This window comes from Octopus bimaculoides, chromosome 2, assembly GCF_046866305.1.
Source record: "Octopus bimaculoides isolate indiv1 chromosome 2, ASM4686630v1, whole genome shotgun sequence".
In the NCBI taxonomy this organism is placed as follows: domain Eukaryota; kingdom Metazoa; phylum Mollusca; class Cephalopoda; order Octopoda; family Octopodidae; genus Octopus; species Octopus bimaculoides.
This window is the reverse complement of record NC_142929.1, coordinates 34,623,777-34,643,046: the sequence shown is the minus strand read 5'-3', so window position 1 is coordinate 34,643,046 and position 19,270 is coordinate 34,623,777. Positions and strand designations below refer to the sequence as shown.

The following is a 19,270-nucleotide window of genomic DNA, read 5'->3' as shown; positions in this document are numbered from 1 at the left end:
CATGATATATAAATATATATAAAAGAAATTGTAAAGGTATTGGTAACTTATGTATGGGGTATTTACCTACACATGCTCTGTTGTACAATTACAATAGATGTATGTTATAGTAAATGTATATTATCAAAGAGTACTACCAGCAAAGCACTATTTATGCAAATAGGATTTTCCAGTTGATTGAGTCACAATATAAACAATTTCTTTATGGACAGAAGACAGGTGGGTATGCAGTCCATGAAGTCCCAAAAAGGGCTGAAAATTTTTACTACCCCTCCAGATTGGATACTTATTTGCATTTGTCTGGTGTATTTGATTGTGCACACACACATACACTCAAAACTTGTACTACTACAATTGAGATATGCTATACAATTGAGTATATTTTCCACAAAAACTCATCATCATCATCATCATCATCATCATTTTAGCACCACAATGGCCGTGACTGCTGAGGACATGCGTAAGCTTACAAGTAATAAAGCTAGTATGCTTCGCTGGATGTGTAATGTCAAAGTGCATACATGACAGAGTGTAAGCACCGCAAAAGAAAAGTTGGACATAAGAAGCATCAAATGTGGTGTGCAAGAGAGACAACTGTGCTGGTATGGTCATGTGTTGCATATGGATGAAGACAGCTGTGTAAGTGTCACACCCTAACAGTGGAGGGAACCTGTGGAAGAGGTAGACCCAGGAAGACATGGGATGAAGTTGGGCCTCAAGGAGGCAATGACAAGTGACTGAGACCTTTGGAGATATGCTGTGCTTAAGAATACCTGGCAAGCCAAGTGAGACTGTAACCGTGGCCTATGCCAGTGTCGCATAACCAGCCCAATTAGGAGTACCCTTCAATTATCGGACAATAAACTGTGCTTCAAAAGACCTGTTGAGTCAAGTGAAATCATTGTCATGGTCAATACCAGTACCATCTGAATGGCAACCATGCTGGTGGCACATAAAAAGCACCATTTGAGGATGGTTGTTGCCAGTACCACTTGACTGGCCCTCATGATACTCTTCCTAACACCAACCATCTCGCAGAGTGACCTGAGTGCTTTTTACATAGCACCAGTATAGGCGAGGTCAGTTTTGACATGGTTTGAACAGCTGGATGCCCTTACAAATTCCAACCACTTTACAGTGTGGATTTGATGCTTTTTATGTGGCACCAACACTGGCAGGGTCATCAAGTAACTTGCAAGACAAAGAACCTTTCAGAGGGAAGAAGGCATTGGAGGATGATGAAAGGTTAGAGTGTGACAGAAACAGGTGTCTTTGCATATATATATATATATATATATATATATATATATATATATATATATATATATATATATATATATATATATATATATATATATATATATATATATATATATATATATATATGTATGTATGTATACAGTGAGCTTCCATACAGTTTTCAATCTACCAAAATTCACTCACAAAACATTGGTCTGCTCTGGCCTATAGCAGAAGACACTTTCCCAAGATGCCACACAGTAGGGTTAAGCTTGAAACGACACAATTGAGAAGGGAGCTTCTTAACTACATAGACATGCCTGCACCTATGTATGTGTATATATATATATACATACATACGTACACGCGCACAAGCATACACACATTTATGTTCTTATATACATATGTTTTATCTTCTGTATAAGTTGCTTATTAATTTGTGTGTGTATATATATATATGTGTGCATATATATATATATGTATGTATGTATACACACACACACACACACACACACAAATTTTCTGCTAGTCTAACAGAGTTGCTGCTCTAAAACAATAATAGCAGTTGCATTAGTTAATCAATATTGTTTGTACATATCCTATGTGTTATATGATAGCTTTTATAATTGAGAGAAGAGGAATTCTTATCATATAAAAAAATCTGTATTACATAAAGCAATTTCATAGCAGCGTTTTCAAGCTGAGTTACTATGGTTGGTTGCCTGTTGATGAAATTGCAGTTGACTTAGTTTTTAATAACGAGGCGTATCGAACTAGTAAGGAAGTTTATGTACCTTCTTTTGCTATAGTAACAAGTCACTATTTTAGTTTCTTATATTAATCATCTTCGTAGAATTTCCTTTATGAACTACCATCTTACTTTCAAGAGATTTTTTAAGACCTACTTGCTGTGTATTAATTTAAACTGGATACTTTTAATTTTCACTATCAACTGAGTTGTTTGTTTAAGAGATGAAACTGGTCAAAAAGTGGCACAAAAAGTTTTCACACTGTTATTCTATAGTATTTTTTTTTGAAAGATGTATATAAAAAAAATATCCAACTGGGTGGGATATTCAAATGAAAAAAAGATACAATGTACAGCGCCATGTTTGTCAAGTTATTTGGACAAATAATGTACTACTCAATTGGATGTTTATCTTAAAGGAAAGTTTGATATCGCTTTCTACTGGCCTCTTTCTTTCACAAGGAATTTTCCAAATGAACAAAAAAAAAGAAAAGAAAGAATAACTTTGTTAAGATTTTTTGTTGTTCTTTTTTTTTTTTCTTTTATAAATGTTTAAACAGAACATCAATCTACCAATCTCATCACACTTACAGGGTCTATAAAGGTCATAGGATTCAGCCCCTTCCTACTAACTGCAAGAAATTTTAAACCTGGAAGTAACCATCAATTTTGTTTTGTAAAAGAAGAAAAACAACTATATCTGTTCACATGGTATAAATAGAGATTTTGTAAGTCTTAATAGGATCCAAATACACTAATGCCAGGAATGTCAAAAAGATGAACCCATAAACTCTTCAACAAAGTGACAGCAATAATAATAATAATAATAATAATAATAATAATCCTTTTTACTAGAGGCACAGGACCTAAATTTTTTTGTAGGGGGAGGGAAGTCTAATCATTTACATCAACCCCAGTGCTCAACTGGTACTTATTTTATTGACCCCAAAAGGATGAAAGGCAAAATCAACTTCTAAGGATTTGAACTTGGAATGTAAAGACAAATGAAATGCCACTAAGCATTTTGGCATAAGGCCTGAAATTTGGTGGGTGCAGGGCTTGTAGATTACATCAACCCCACTGTTCAACTAATACTTATTTCATCAACCCCAAGGAGATGAAAAGCAAAGTTGTTTGGGCAGGATTTGAACTCAGACTATAAAAATGGACAAAATGTTGCTAAATATTTTGCCTGGTGTAATGATTCTGCCAGTTCACCACCTTTAATAATAATAATAATAATAATCCTTTCTACCATAGGCCTAAAATTTGGGGCATGGGGGCTAGTCACTTTGTATCAACCTCAGTGTTCAACTTATTTCATCAACCCCAAAAGGATGAAAGGCAAAGTCAACTTTGGTGGAATTTGAACTCAGAATGTAAAGACAGATGAAAATATCTCTAAGCATTTTGTCCAGCATGCTAACAATTCTGCCAGTTTGCCACTTTTAGTAGTAGTAGTAGTAGTAGTAGTAGTAGTAGTAGTAGTAGTAGTAGTAGTAGTAGTATAATGGTGATGATGGTTTCAAATCTTGGCACAAGGCCAACATTGTCAGGGATTACATCAGCCCCAGTGCCAAACTGGCACCTATTTCATTAACCCCAAAAGGATGAAAGGCAAAGTCAGCCTTGGCAGATTTTGAACTCAGAATGTAAAGACAGATGAAAATGCTGCTAAGCATATTGCACAGCATGTTAACGATTCTGCCAATTGGCCACTTCTTACACATCAACCCCAGTGTCTATTTTTATAGCCTGAAATTTTGGGGAAGGAGTAATTCAATAATATTGACCCCAGTACTTGACTGGTACTTAACTTATTCTTTTCTACTCTAGGCCCAAAGCCCGAAATTTTTGGGGAAGGGGCCAGTCGATTAGATCAACTCCAGTATGCAACTGGTACTTAATTTATCGACCCCAAAAGGATGAAAAGCAAAGTCGACCTCAGCAGAATTTGAACTCAGAACGTAGCAGCAGACAGAATACTGCTGAGCATTTCACCCAGCATGCTAATGATTCTGCCAGCTTACCACCTTGTCAATAATAATAATAATATTAATAATAATAATAATAATAGTAATAGTAATAGTAATAATAATAATAATAATAACAATATATATATATATATATATATATATATATATAGCTGTTTAGTTAAGAAGTTTACTTCTTAACCACATAGTTTCTCACTACATAGCTTTTTGGGTAAGTGTCTTCTTCTTTAGACCTAGGTCAAAACAGTCTTTATGTGGATTTGGTCGATGGAAACTGAAAGAAGCTTATCAAATGTGCATGTGTATGTGTGCACACATATGTGTATGTGTATGTGTATACATGCACACACACAAGTGTGTGTATATATGTGTGTATTTGTTTGTATCTCCTTGTCTTGACGTCATGAGATACTTATAAACAAGTATCACCGGCTTACAAATATACAAGTCCTTTGTTTCTAGTCTTTGGTATAAACATATCTAGCCATGATGTTTATCTAATGTATACATTACTATATACACCCTCTCTAACTGTCTTTCTTTCTCTTTTACTTTCCTCTCTGCCCCTCTCTCTCTCTCTCTCTCTCTCTCTCTCTCTCTCTCTCTCTCTCTCTCTCTCTCTCTCTCTCTCCATGTGTATATATATAATTATATATATATATATATATATATATATATATATATATATATGTGTGTGTGAGAAAGAGAGATGTGAGCATAGGTACAAATGAAGATGGAGAAAATAGTACCTCCTCAAATATTAAAGAAAGAATGAAATGTAGTGTTTTTTTAAAGCTGAAAATTTTTTCAATCTGTTACTCCAACTTTCCTACCACTAATCATCTGTCAGAAGGAAACTTATGGAACAATATAATGGTTTATAATGGTTTATGATAAAACCATAGGTGTGTTCTAAAAGTTCACTTCTGTCTGACGATCAGTTACATGAAACTCAGAGTAAAAGTTTGCCAGGTGCAATAGTCAGCATGAAACCATTGCTAACGCGCTGACTATCACATGCCATAATCAGGATTATATTCCTTTCCATTCACCCCCTGCAAACTCCTCACAGTCATATTAAGGGTATCAAATACCCAATGATTGGAGAAGTAGACAGAGCCAGTTGAATAGTTCGAAGCATGCTTACATGTGCAAAATGTTCCGAATTAATTGACAGACCTTTAATTAAGTGGAATGATAGAGTATAGCTAAAGTAATTATTAATGCCAAATCTAATTTCCGAGAAGATGCAAAAAAGATGCACTCAGAATGCTAAATACTTTTGAAGTAGTTTTACATTGAGAATAATAACTAAAATACTTAATTTCTTCAGATAATCACTTTTTGACCATTTTTACCAATGGTGGAACTTTGGTCTCATTCAAATTCAAACCAGAGATTTTGTTTTATGTTCTGTCACTGTTTTATTGTAAATGTCTGTGAGATTTTTGTTATATTAAGAAACAAAACACACATATACACACACACACACACAAAATTATTTTTCTCAATTGAAATAATAATGTTTTAGTTTGACCTTGAATCTTCAAGCTTTGCTTACAATTTATGCAACTGCACAACACAAATGCTGTGAAACTGTCTGGAATTTATTTTCATTTTTATGACGAATAAGCTATTGAGTTAGTAAGTCGTAATACTTAAGGCATGTATTATTTTATCTTTTTAAATGTTTTTTAGACAGAGGGTGTAATTTGAAAGATATTTGGCAGCTATTTCTAGCTGTTTAAGTGACCATATAGATGCCTGCCTCGTTGGCTTGAAAAAGTACATGTTGCTGTGGTGTCTGAATAGATGGTAAATGTTAAGTATGAATAATATGCACATCTATTAGGGAAGATACCTGATAAATGTCTGGTTTATAAGTAAATTCAAACTAACATTTTACTTAAGAATCTCTGAAACATAATTTTTCTACTCAGACATTCTTGAATCAGTATAAATTCTATGTTGGTTGTTAAAACCTCTATAAACTTAATATATGAGTTGGCCAGGAAGCTTTTATATGGCTGCTTGACCTACAGGAAGTAATAGCTTTTTTTTTTTTTCAAATTACACCCTACTATAGGTGCAGGTATGGCTGTGTGGTAGGAAGTTTGCTTCTCAACCACAAGGTTCCAGGTTCAGTCCCACTGCATGACATCTTGGACAAGTGTCCTCTGCTATAGCTTTGGACCAACCAAAGCCCTTGTGAATGGATTTAGTAGATAGAAACTGGATGAAGCCAATCATAATTTGAATCTGGGTTTTGTCCCCTCTAATGGGGCCCAGATCTACCTCAATGCCATAGCAACTGCCCTCACACCATCTCACCATCTTGCCTGGTTTTGGATGTCCTCCCTTCTCAAGCCAACCCTCCCAATCTCCTCCTCCACCTGTCCCTTCCACATTTTCCTCTGTCTACCTCACTTTTGCCATCAATTCACCTCAAACTCTAGCACCCTCTTCAGAACATGCTCCTCATCCACTTCTCAACACATGCTTTACCACCACACTCCATTCACCCTTGCCAGCTATTCCACTGATTCCTCTAACCCCAGCATCCCAATCAAGTCTTCAGTCCTCCTCTTATCAAACAGCCTCATGCCACGCATATCTCTCACCAGTCCCAAGGTGATGTAAGTGGGGTGGAAGGAGAAGTGTTAGTGAGTAAGGTAGATCCATGTGGTATACGTGGGAGGAGGGTAATGGCAAATGCGGTGTTGTGTAGGAGATGTGAGAAATGGATTCAAAGAAGATGTACAAAAATGAAGAAGGCGACCCCAAGACTGGCAAGTGAGTTTGTTTGTGGAAGATGTGAGAAAGGAGCTGGAGGGCTGGCAAAGTCAGTGGAAACACTGTGTGATGGGAAATGGTGAGAGGGTCTTGTTATTTGAGAGATAGAGTGGATGTAAGTGGTGAATGTGAAGCAGCTGTGATAGCAAGAGTGAGACTTGGCTGGGTGAAGTTCAAGGAATGTGGAGCATTATTATATGGGAAAAGGTTCTCATTGACGACAAAAGGAAAGGTCTATAGTTGAGTGAGAGCTGCAATGCCGCATGGGAGTGAGACATGGTATTTGAGAGAGAGAGAGAGAGAGAGATGACAATTTTGAGAAGCCCATCATTTATATATATATATATATATATATATATATATATACATGTGTGTGTCTTTGTTTGTCCCCCACCACTACTTCACAACCAGTGTTAGTGTGTTTACATCCCTGTAACTTAGCAGTTTGGCAAAGGGGACTGATAGATTAAGTACTAGCCTTAAAAAATAAGTGCTTGGGTTGATTCATTCAGCTAAATCTCTTCAAGGCAGTGCCTCTGTATGGCCACAGTCTAGTGACTGAAAAAAGTAAAAGATAAAAGATACCAACATAAAAAAAAAGAAAAAGAAACATTACCACCTGGGAAAAAAGTCAGGTAGGTCACAGCTAGAATGTCTTTGACCATAGGTCTACTTGATTATGACTGATTTATGTACTAAACACCACCTTCTTGCTTATAAAAATGTTATGGAATATAATGAAACTTGTACTTCTAAATTAGCCTTACTAAGTTGAACTGTTCAATTATATTTCCACACAGGTTCTTGGGTAGAATTATGCCACCAGTCACTGCCAGCAGACACAGACACATTTTCTGAATCTATTCATAATGGTAATATGGAGAAATTGCTTATGGAAGCCCAGCAGGAATCATGTTCTTCTTCACAAGCAAATAGTGCAGTATCATCTAACAGAGGCAGGTAAGTCAATATTTATAGTAGTGCGGGCTACTATTTAATTATTGTTTGATTATTTAGCATTGGTTATTAAAGGTAAACTAATCAGTATATTCATAGATTTGTTTTTGTAATTTTTTGATTTCTGACATAGGCACAAGGTTCCAAATTTGATGGGAGGGATTTTAGTCTATTAAAATTGACACCCGGGTACCCACTCAGTACTTATTTTATTGACCACAGAAGAAGGAATTCAAAATCAGACTGTAAGGCAAATGTTCTCAACCACCAGACCACAGACCTTATGAGGCTCTGGGTTATTTGGTGCCAGGCTGCTTAGAAAGAATAAATTTTTTAATTCTATTTCTATTGCCTATAGCAATATACAGAGTGCTTTTGTATTATATATATCATGTATATGTATTATATAAATAATAATTAAATTATATATTGTGCATTTTATTGTATTTTGTTATGCATGTGATCCCATGGTCCATGGAAAAATTGTTTTGCATGAAATTGGTCATTGATACAAAAAACATTAGGGACCACTGCTACAAGGTGTTATTTCCAATGCTTTATCAATTCTGCATTTTATAGCAATCTTTAGAATCCAAAAGAATAACACAATACTGACCAATCGCCTTTTAAAAATGATAAATTTGCACTACATTTCAAGAATTATTTTCACAAAAAAAATTTAAATACTTTATATATCAAGCAATTTTTCTGTTTTCATTTTTTTTTTGTATCTATGCTCATAAAATTTTTTCTGCTAAAAGTTAGCAATTAGCATAGTTGTGATATTTGTGCAAATTTGACTGTAAATTTGGACATTTGCCTATTTGCTTTTGAATTGTTGGCACATGTGTTTAATAACCTTGATCCCCTCCCTTTACTAATGTTAACCTCATACGAATGGCATTTATTTTTCGCTAGACATATCTGAGACAAACATGCAAGCGTTTGATTTTATACTTCCACTCTCAGTAGTCTAGTTGTCCGTAGTCTAGATTCTTAAACTCTTTTATGAAACATGGTAGTTATTTGTTTACATATATTATACAGTAGCTGCTGAATTATATTTAGGTTTAAAAAATTCTTCAGTCTGTCTTATCTTTTGTTTTCTGTTTCTTAAAATACATTCTGATTCCAAACAGAAAAGAAATGACAGGCAAAAATAAAGAAAATTATATTCTTGAAAATATAATCTTTGCATGGAAACAAACTGGCCAAGTAGAGAATTAATAATGTGTATATATATATATATATATATATATACATATAAACAATTGCAGTGTGAAAGGTGTTTATACTTTTTCCTTTCCTATCATTTCTCCATGTGCAGTTAACACAACCCCACCATTTACTGACTTATATATATATATATATATTCATTCCCACTGCGTGGCACCTTGGGCAAGTGTCTTCCACTATAGCCTCGGGCCGACCAAAGCCTTGTGAGTGGATTTGGTAGATGGAAACTGAAAGAAGCCCGTCGTATATATGTATATATATATATGTATGTATGTGTGTATGTTTGTGTGTCTGTGTTTGTCCCCCCAACATCGCTTGGCAACCGATGGTGGTGTGTTTACGTCCCCGTAACTTAGCGGTTCACCAAAAGAGACCGATAGAATAAGTACTAGGCTTCCAAAGAATAAGTCCTGGGGTCGATTTGCTCGACTAAAGGCGGTGCTCCAGCATGGCCGCAGTCAAATGACTGAAACAAGTAAAAGAGTAAAGAGAGAGAGAGTATAGAAAGAGAGAGAAAGAGACGGGGTTGGGGTCACATGACTATGTAATTAAGAAATTTGATTTAAAACCACATGGTTTATGGTTCATACCCACTACATGGACACTATTGGATGGTGACTTTCTACAATGCTTTCTGTGTGGAATTTGATAAATAGAAACTGGAAGATTATGTGTTTCCCCTTGTCCTGACATGAATGCACTTAGTGCAAACAATAGTCATTGTCATTCAAATGGTGTCCTTTGTTTGCAATTCTCTATGAAAGTATTTTCCCTTATTGAGCTGTTCATTCTTCAAAAGACCAGAGTAAATATTACCTTACTTGGAATAGGTGACAATTGATGACAAGAAGTGCATTCGGCTATAGAAAATTCTGCCTCAAAGTTTTGTTGAGGCAACTATAAAAATGGACATTAAAATGATGATGACTGTATACATATACACACATACAGACGCACACTTGCATTTAGCCCATGTCATCATCTATTTAAGTTGTGGAAACTACTGCCCACATCTAAAAGTCTCCCCAAGAACTCCACACTGAGCCATCCTTACCACCAAGGAGACTTGTGACGCCTCAACTAGATTGAAGGTGACTCAGTTAAGTCTCAGAACACCTCTCTCTCTCTCTCTCTCTCTCTCTCTCTCTCTCTCTCTCTCTCTCTCTCTTTTATTAGTGTAAAAGGCCATGTGCCCTAACTAAAAAAAAACAACCATTAGAAAACAATCATGGAAAAATTTTAATCAAATATTTATTCATAATATTGAATGAAGCAACTAGAGAACATCTACATGGTCACTCAACTTGCTGAAAATAGCAGCCTTATTTCTTTCAGATGATATCCTACCATTTAAAAAAAAAAGAGATGCTAGATGATGTTGTCCTAAATATAGTATGCTTTGAAAATAGATGGTATGATCATAGCTTTAACACCTTTGATCAGAGAGGGATTTGGCTGTTATTTCTAGCAGATTCAGAAAGCCATAGAAGCACCCACACTGATTCCAGCCTTTGTTTCCAATAAAAATGGTAGTTCTTGAAACATCAGCTCAACACTTTCATACTAGTACTAATTGCATTATACTAGTACTAATTGCATTACATCATAAATAAATAAACCTTATCTACTACTTGCAGTGAGTCTATAAAATCGCTTTCATAAACTTTCAGTCAAAAAATGCTCGTCTTATTAGCTACTCCAGTGCATCCTGTACATTTATAGTTACATTTTCTTGACAATCTGCCAGAAATCAGGAAACTACCATGTTAAAAATCTATAAGTTATTGAATGTAAACATTTCCGTAACAAATACAAAGCAGTCTCTCATTGGTTAATATTTCTCCTTTTAAAACAAAACTTGCTAAACATATATGACTTGTCATTGCATGAGCCTATCTTTAATCTTTAGTTCACCCTAACATTAGTCTTTTAATACTTTGAAGATAATATCAATATTTCCTTGCTGAGTCAGTTAATGACATTGTCACATTTTACTATGTTACATTTCAAAAAATGTTACAAAAAGCCACATGTTCCCAAATCTTTTAACCCTTTAGCATTCTGATTATTCTGTTAAAAGTAATACTTATTCACCCACATTGTTTTGAGCTAACCATAGCAGAAACTGCATGAAGGCCCATTTTGTGTGTGAATAAGTATTACATTTGAATAAGTATTACAACAATTGTTTTGTTGTTGTTGTCCATCACTTAACAACTGGTGTTAGTTTGTTCATGTCCTTGTTACTTAATGATTCAGCAAGAAGAGAGCAATAGAATAAGTACATGATTAAACATAAGTACTGGGGTCAATTTGTTCAACTAAAAAGCACCTTTTAAGGTGGTACCCCACCATTGCCACCAAAACTGGAACAAATAAAAGAATAAAGGAATAAATTAAGGGGAACAAACATCAGTAATGTTTTGAAATTCTGTGTTTGGGTATGCTTTACAGGAACTTATTTTATGAAGACCAGAAATATGAAAGAAGTTAACTCAGATGGTAAGGTTTAGTCCAGGCCCTCTCTGTCTACTTTTTTTCATTTCAACTTCCAAATAATTTTCTTTACAGTTAATATAATACAGTGTATAAGGTGGTTAGCTGGCAGAATTATTAGCATGCCAGGTAAAATGCTTAGCAGCATTTCATCCGTCTTCACATTCTGAGTTCAAATTCCACTGTGGTCAACTTTGCCTGTCATCCTTTCAGGGTCAATAAGATAAGTACCAGTTAAGTACTGAAGTCAATGTAATCAACTTAGCCCTTCCCTGGAAATTGCTGGTCTTGTGCAAAAATTTGAAAGCAATATAAGGGTAAAGGATAAAGACTGCCTTCGTTCATGAATGACCATGGGATTGTACCTACTAAGTTACCCTCTGAGGCACAAATCCAGACAAGGTTGTTTATGGGAGACCAGCAGCCACCCATGCATATTAACCTCCCCTGCCTATGCCACTGATGTTATCCAAGGGAAAGGCAAAGGGGCCGATACAGCTTGGCACCAGTGATGTCACAACTCATTTCTACAGCTGAGTGAACTGGAGCAACGTGAAATAAAGTGTCTTGCTCAAGAACACAACATACAGCCTGGTCTGGGAATCAAACTCACTACCTCGTGATTGTGAATCCGACACTCTAACCACTGAGCCATGCACCTTGACCTATATACCAATACTGTGCATAATGAAAGCGTTTTGAAAGAAGTTTCAAAACTAGTTGTGGCTTATTCTGACTTCTGCCTGAACTAAACTAATTCCAATATATTCCAACACTCTTTAGTGCAGGTTGTACTAAGCACAAGTATATATATATATATATATGTATATATATATATATATATATATATATATATATATATATATATATATATATATATATATATATATATGCAGGGCAGGGAATCGTCAATTAGTAATAAAATTAATAATTAACAATTTTGCCGGGTAGCTCAGTATGAAAAAACCTTTTCGGTAAAAAACATTTATAATCATAAATATATAGGGATTGACAGTAACCTGCTTCTCCAACATACTGAGAATTCAGAAATAGCAGTCAAAGAACTACTGATTTCAAAACTACAAATTATTACTCCAGATTGATAGCGATATTTTTGAGACACACAGAACAAAAAACAGTAGAGAAGAGTTAAAAAACCACCTGCCTTTAGTTAATTTAGTACGATCGTTTCACAGTTAAGAGTAAAGAATACTCTATTCTGATCTTCAGCTAAATAAAGGGATTTTGAACTTACTGGCCGATAAATTTCTTAACGTCTTCCTCACGTGGTATTGATGTTCACATGGTCAAAATTAACGTGAGTTATTTTGACATTAACAAATTTATTAGAATATTTAGCTGAAGATCAGAATAGAGTATTCTTTACTCTTAACTGTGAAACGATCGTACTAAATTAACTAAAGGCAGGTGGTTTTTTAACTCTTCTCTACTGTTTTTTGTTCTGTGTGTATCAAAAATATCGCTATCAATCTGGAGTAATAATTTGTAGTTTTGAAATCAGTAGTTCTTTGACTGCTATTTCTGAATTCTCAGTATGTTGGAGAAGCAGGTTACTGTCAATCCCTATATATTTATGATATATATATATATATATATATATATACAAAGCAACAAAACAGATAGTAAGTAATACTTATAAAGAGATATATCAGTGTAAGAGACAATGTTACTGTGAAATCTATGTAAGAACATTGACCTTAATAAATATAGCTTGGCACAGCCTAGCTATTGCTATTCTCGCCTTACTCTCTAATAGACGGATTGCAATTAATTACTGGAGCTGAATTTCATTTCCTCACTTTGGATTCTTATGTCATATAAATCACACCACATTTCAGCTACTGTGTGTCTCAGCTACAAAAAATTGTTTTATTCATAGCTAAACTGGCACATTGACTTTTATTATGTTGTATCATGGTCATACAGATGTTAATGTTTTTCTGGTTACCACTACTGTCTTCATGGTGTCTCTCTGCTTTTTATTTCTTTTTTATCTCCCCCCCACCCCCGTCGCGCTTTTAACTTTGTGATATACTGATTTTTCTACTCCACTGTCCACAGAACCTGGAAGGATAATTGGTGTTTTTTTTGTTTGTTTTTAGTTTCTTTTAGACTTGTTAGTATGCTCTTGGTCTTCTCCTACTCCTTCTTCCACTCCCCTTTCTTCTACTCCTTTTTTTTTCCTACTCCTCCTTTGTCTTGTTAGTGTTTTCTTTTTGAGTCCTTTTTTTTTCTATTCTTCATTTTGCTACTCCTGTTTTTATCTTTGAATCTTGTTCTTATTCCTCTTAAGTTTCTATTATATCTTCTTTTTCCTGTTGCTCTTTCTCTTCTGTCTGTGTACTATTTTTGATTTTCTTTTTCTTTTTCATATCATTATTTCTCATTTTTTTACTTTACCTTTTTTGATCCACTTCTTCATCTTAAACTTTTCTCACGTTAGCCTCTTCCTCTTCCTGCCTCCTATCCTTGCTATTTATATTATAAATATTACTAGGTACTTATTGTAAAGGTGTTGTCTTTTGTGACATTTAACCTCCCTTTAATTATTAAATCTTTTGTAGCCTTTTGTTTTAACGAAATATATGCAATTATTTTTCTCAAAAGTCTCTCTTTCTCTCTCTCTCTCTCTTTCTCTCTCTCTCTCTCTCTCTCTCTCTCTCAAACACACACACACACACATGTCCTTTCTATTATGGGCACAAGGCCTGAATTTTGTGGGGAAGGGGCTAGTCAATTTTATCCAGCCCAAAAGGATGAAAGGCAAAATCAGCCCAGGGTGTAAAGACAGGCAGAATGCCACTAAGCATTTTGCATGACATGTTTGTGTGTGTGTGGTACCTTAGGCAAATCTATCTTCTATTATAAACCCAGTGGACACACCAGGTTCCATACCATAGTCTGTTATATTAGTAATATATATATATATATGTATCCCATGTACAGGTTTACATGTGTGCATGTACATAGTTATATATACTATGCTTACTGACAACTCACTTATGAATCAATGTGTATAATTAAAGAAAACTCTTTCCTTAATAGACTATTAACTTGCTACAACAGTGTTGTTGTTCTATGCAAGTAGTTCTTTAATTAGTTCTGAGCTAATCTGCTTCCATTGCACCAATGGTTTCACCATTATCCCTCTGGTTGCTATTTCTAGCATATTGGGCAGTTGCATAGAGACTCCTGCAGTGGCTTGAGCCAATAAAGGAGCTTTTATGTGGTAATTTCATCTGCAAGAAATAGCAACCACATATCTTTTCAATCACACTGTGGTGTTTATAAAATAAATGGATAGAAATCCCTTTCATAAGTTTGCTCTGCTAGGGTTGAGATGAGACTTAACAAGTGTCTTCTACAATATAGCCTTAGGTTGACCAAATCTTAATGAGGAATCAGTTGTGTGTGTGTGTGCATGTGTATTACTATATATATATATATATATATATATATATATATATATATATATATATACATACACATACATATGTACATGCACGCACACACATATATATATATATATACATACATATGTATATGTACAACCATCCAGATCTCTGAATACCTTATTTTTTCTCATACATATATACATATATACATATATATATATATATATATATATATATACATATATATACATATATACATATACATATACATATATATACATATGTACATACTGCAGCCATGCTGGAGCACCGCCTATAAATATATATACATACATACATACATACATACATACATACATACATATATATATATATATATATATATATAGATAGATAGATAGATAGATAGATATACACATACACACACACACACATATACATACACACACACACATATACATATATATATATATATATATATATATATATATACACACATATATGTATATAGTCATCTGTTGTCACTTCATTTTGATGTTGAATGAATTTTATACAATTAATGATTTTTAATTTGAGAAAACTTTTTTTTGAAATGTATGTATGTATGAAAGATGGAGAGATGGATGAGAAGCTGCCAAAACGGATATTTTATGGGGGAACTGATCAGAGGGAAAAAACCTCAGCATAAACCTGGGAAACAGTTTAAGTATGTCATAAAAGGCAACTTTAAAGCTTCATCATCATCCTTTAATGTCCGTTTTCCATGTTTGCATGGGTTAGACAGTTTGACCAGAGCTGGGCAGCTACACCAGGTCCCAGTCCAATTTGGCTTGGTTTCTTTGACTGGATGCCCTTCCTAACTCCAACCACTTTACAGAGTGTGTTGGGTGCTTTTAACATGCCACCAGCATGAGCACTTTCATGTGGCACTGGCACAAGTGTTTTTTACGTGGCACCAATGCAAGTGCTATTTACGTGGCCTGGGCACAGGATTCTTGTAGGTCAATCTTCTTCACCAGGGAATGCAGCCTTAACATCTGCAGTGGAGGACGGGGTTTTTTGAGTACAGGAAACATTGGCAGGAAGCCATACATCATGGAGAGAGGCTATCAAGTACAGACAGTATCTTTGAGCAAAAGTGAATGGAGGATATTGCTTTGAAGCACTCACTCCATAAGCAGGTCTCAAACACAGTGCCAGCAAGAAGTGAAGTGTGAGGATGATTTCTTCTCTCAAGAACTGAGTTTGCCAGTGATCTAAGGTTACATGAGCCAGAGAGAAATGGAGTTGCTGTGAGATGGTTCTACCACCGTGTGCACCATGAAATATTTGTACTGGAAAGAGAAATAAGTGTTGCACTTGTGAATGTTCCTACAGAATAAAAGCTGGGCTGAAAAGCCACCTGCATGCACATGATCATGCAATGCTCAATGAAGAGAAGACAGCAAGCTGGCAGAAATGTTAGCATACCGGGTGAAATGCATAGCGGTGTTTCATCTCTCTTTACACTCTAAGTTCAAATTCCACTGAGGTCGACTTTGCCTTTCATCCTTTCGGGGTCGATAAATTAAGTACCAGTTGCATACTGGGGATCAATCTAATCGACTGGCCGCCTCCCCCAAAATTTCAGGCCTTGTGCCTAGAGTAGAAGAATATGTTCAATGAAGAGATGACATTCTTCTGACAAGAAGTTGCTGTCAGCACATGTGTGTATGTATGTGTGTACAAAGATGTGTGTGTGTTTGAAGAGAATCCAAAGAGACTGGTAGTGGCCTGCATTGACAAGGCTTGTATTTAAAAAGATTGACAAAAATAGTACAGTGAAATTCTTGTGGGAAGTAGAAAATCCACTCCCCACAGCAATTTCACTGTATTCTTTTTATTAATTTATGTGTGTATGTGTTTATTTGTGTGGTGTGTGTGTGTGTGTGTGTGTGTGTGTGTGTGTATATATATATATATATATATATATAGCAATTAGAAAATGGAGGATAATATGCTGTACCCAACAACTTGCTGACAGTGTATCCCAGCATATTATCGTCCATTTTCTAATTGCTATATAAATTTAGGGTAAAACAATCCCCCCCCTTTTACACGCACCCACTTATTACACTTGGTATAACACTAGTGTAACAATAATTGGGTACCCCTCCCCCGGGCAGTATATTGGATAGATACTATCCCTTAGTGGGTTGAATCCTCAACCCCTAACTCTCTTGCATTATATATATATATATATGGGAGAATATACGAAAAAAACAACAACAGACGAGGACAGGTGGTGTAAATAACAAAAGGATGTATTAGTATGACGCTCGGGAATACGGAAAGTCTTTGACGTTTCGAGCTACGCTCTTCAACAGAAAGAATACGGAGACAAGGAGAAAAACACGGAGAAAAAAAATTGAATGTTGTTCAGTCAACGGTCAATCATAATAATGGCTGATCATAACAATGGCTGACCGGAAGTTAGAAATTCTTTTTTCAGGAGAGCTAAGAAAAGGGGGAGATAACAAACGGTGATCGAAGAACGCGGGGCTGTATGTGGGAGATAGAATGCTGGTGATCTAGATGTATGTAGTGTGAAAATGGGGAAGGGAGAAAGTAGTTGGTCAGTTGTAGTGTGCGTGGTGTGATGCGAGGGCATTGGTGTGGTGTGATGTGAGGGTGTTGGGAGGTGGGGAAGGCATGGGTGGAGTGTGGGTTAGGCTGAGGGTGGGGTAGAGGTAGGGGTCTGTGGGTAGGGGTGGATGTAAGGAATTGGATGGGGTGGAGTGGGAAGGTAGAGTAGGAGTGTGGTGGGATGAGCTTATGAGGGGGTGTTGACGATGAAGGGGGAAGGGGAAGGTGGATGTAAGAGAGGGGGAAGATGGGTATGGGAGGGGAGAGAAAGAGAGGAGAGAGGGTGGGTATAAGAGAGGGAAGGTGAGTATGGGGGGAGAAAGAGGGGGAAGGTGGGTATGGGGGGGAGAAAGAGAGGAAGAGAAAGAGAGTGAGAGAGAGGGAAAGAGAGAAGAGAGTAAGAGTGTAGAGAGTAAGAGTGAGAGGGAAAGAGAGAAGAGAGTGAGAGAGTAGAGAGTAAGAGAGAGGAGAGAAAGAGTAGGGGTGAAGAGAAGTAGGAGTGAAGAGACATACAAAGAAGTAGGAGTCGGAGCAGGAGGGGAGGTGGGGGAGGGGGAGAGATGGGCGGGAGAGAGAGACAGGAGGAGGGGGTTAGATGAAGAGGGGAGGGGAGTTGAGCCCATGTGGCGCAAAGGAGCGAAGAGAGAAGATTAATCCCTGTTCACTGCGCAAACGGGAGTCCGGATGGCCCCTGTGCATGGACAATCCAAACACAGACAGGTGTTGCTGCAAGGAGTGGCCGGCAGAACGGAAATATATATATATATTCACAGTCACATGTTTTTATCTTTAATTAATAATTTAATAATGAGCTATAAAAGGATTATTGGATAGTCTAAAATTTAATATAAGTATATCTACTCATCTAGTCTCATTGCAAAGTGTAAACAAGTATCTGTATTCTTTCTTTGTATACAGAAACATTTTAGGATTGTCCTGACTAGTTTTATCACTTATCGGTGATTCATCAAAGGTCGCCTACTATCATTTGTTTTTTAGTATGGGTACTTTTCCCCCAATTAGTCATCAAAAAGAGATGAAACAAGTCAGGACAGTCTTAAAATCTTTCTGCTCTGAGATATATCAACATGTTGATATACTTGTTTACATTTCACAGCAAGGCTAAAATTGTAGGCATACCTACATTAAATTTCAGATTATCTTATAAGCACTGTGTCGTATATAATTAATTAAAGCTAAATAGATACCTGAATACATACACATATATACATGTACATGTGTGTGTGCTACAGTTAATAGCTTGACTCATTCTAAATCTGCATTAAGAAGAGATTAAAGAAGCTTTTTCTTAACTTCCCACAAAAATCACAATCCATTCAACATCTAAATCTGGCAACAACAAATAACTATCTTCTATTTCAGAAATAATGGTCTGCTTTTTAAATTTTGGATTGAAAAAATTCTTTAAAATGCATGCATAAATCATATATCTGCTCTCTCTCTCTCTCTCTCTCTCTATATATATATATATATATATATATATATATATATATATATATATATATATATATATATATACCTGTACATATATACATACCTGTACCTTTTATATGCATATACTCATTTATTATTTGTTTTATATATATATATATATATATATATATATATATATATATTCTCTCTTTTACTCTTTTACTTGTTTCAGTCATTTGACTGTGGCCATGCTGGAGCACCGCCTTTAGTCGAGCAAATCGACCCCAGGACTTATTCTTTGGAAGCCTAGTACTTATTCTATCGGTCTCTTT

At 35.7% G+C, this 19,270-nt stretch overlaps 1 protein-coding gene across 1 annotated transcript in view; it reads left to right on the top strand.

Annotated features, from left to right (window-relative positions):
- The window catches only part of LOC106879526 (BCL2/adenovirus E1B 19 kDa protein-interacting protein 3-like), an 84,516-nt gene that overhangs the window by 39,635 nt on the left and 25,611 nt on the right, over window positions 1-19,270 (top strand). The window contains exon 2 of the mRNA XM_052976195.2: window positions 7,575-7,734. Coding sequence (XP_052832155.1) covers window positions 7,575-7,734 — 160 coding nt within the window. The remainder of the gene's footprint in view (window positions 1-7,574; window positions 7,735-19,270) is intronic.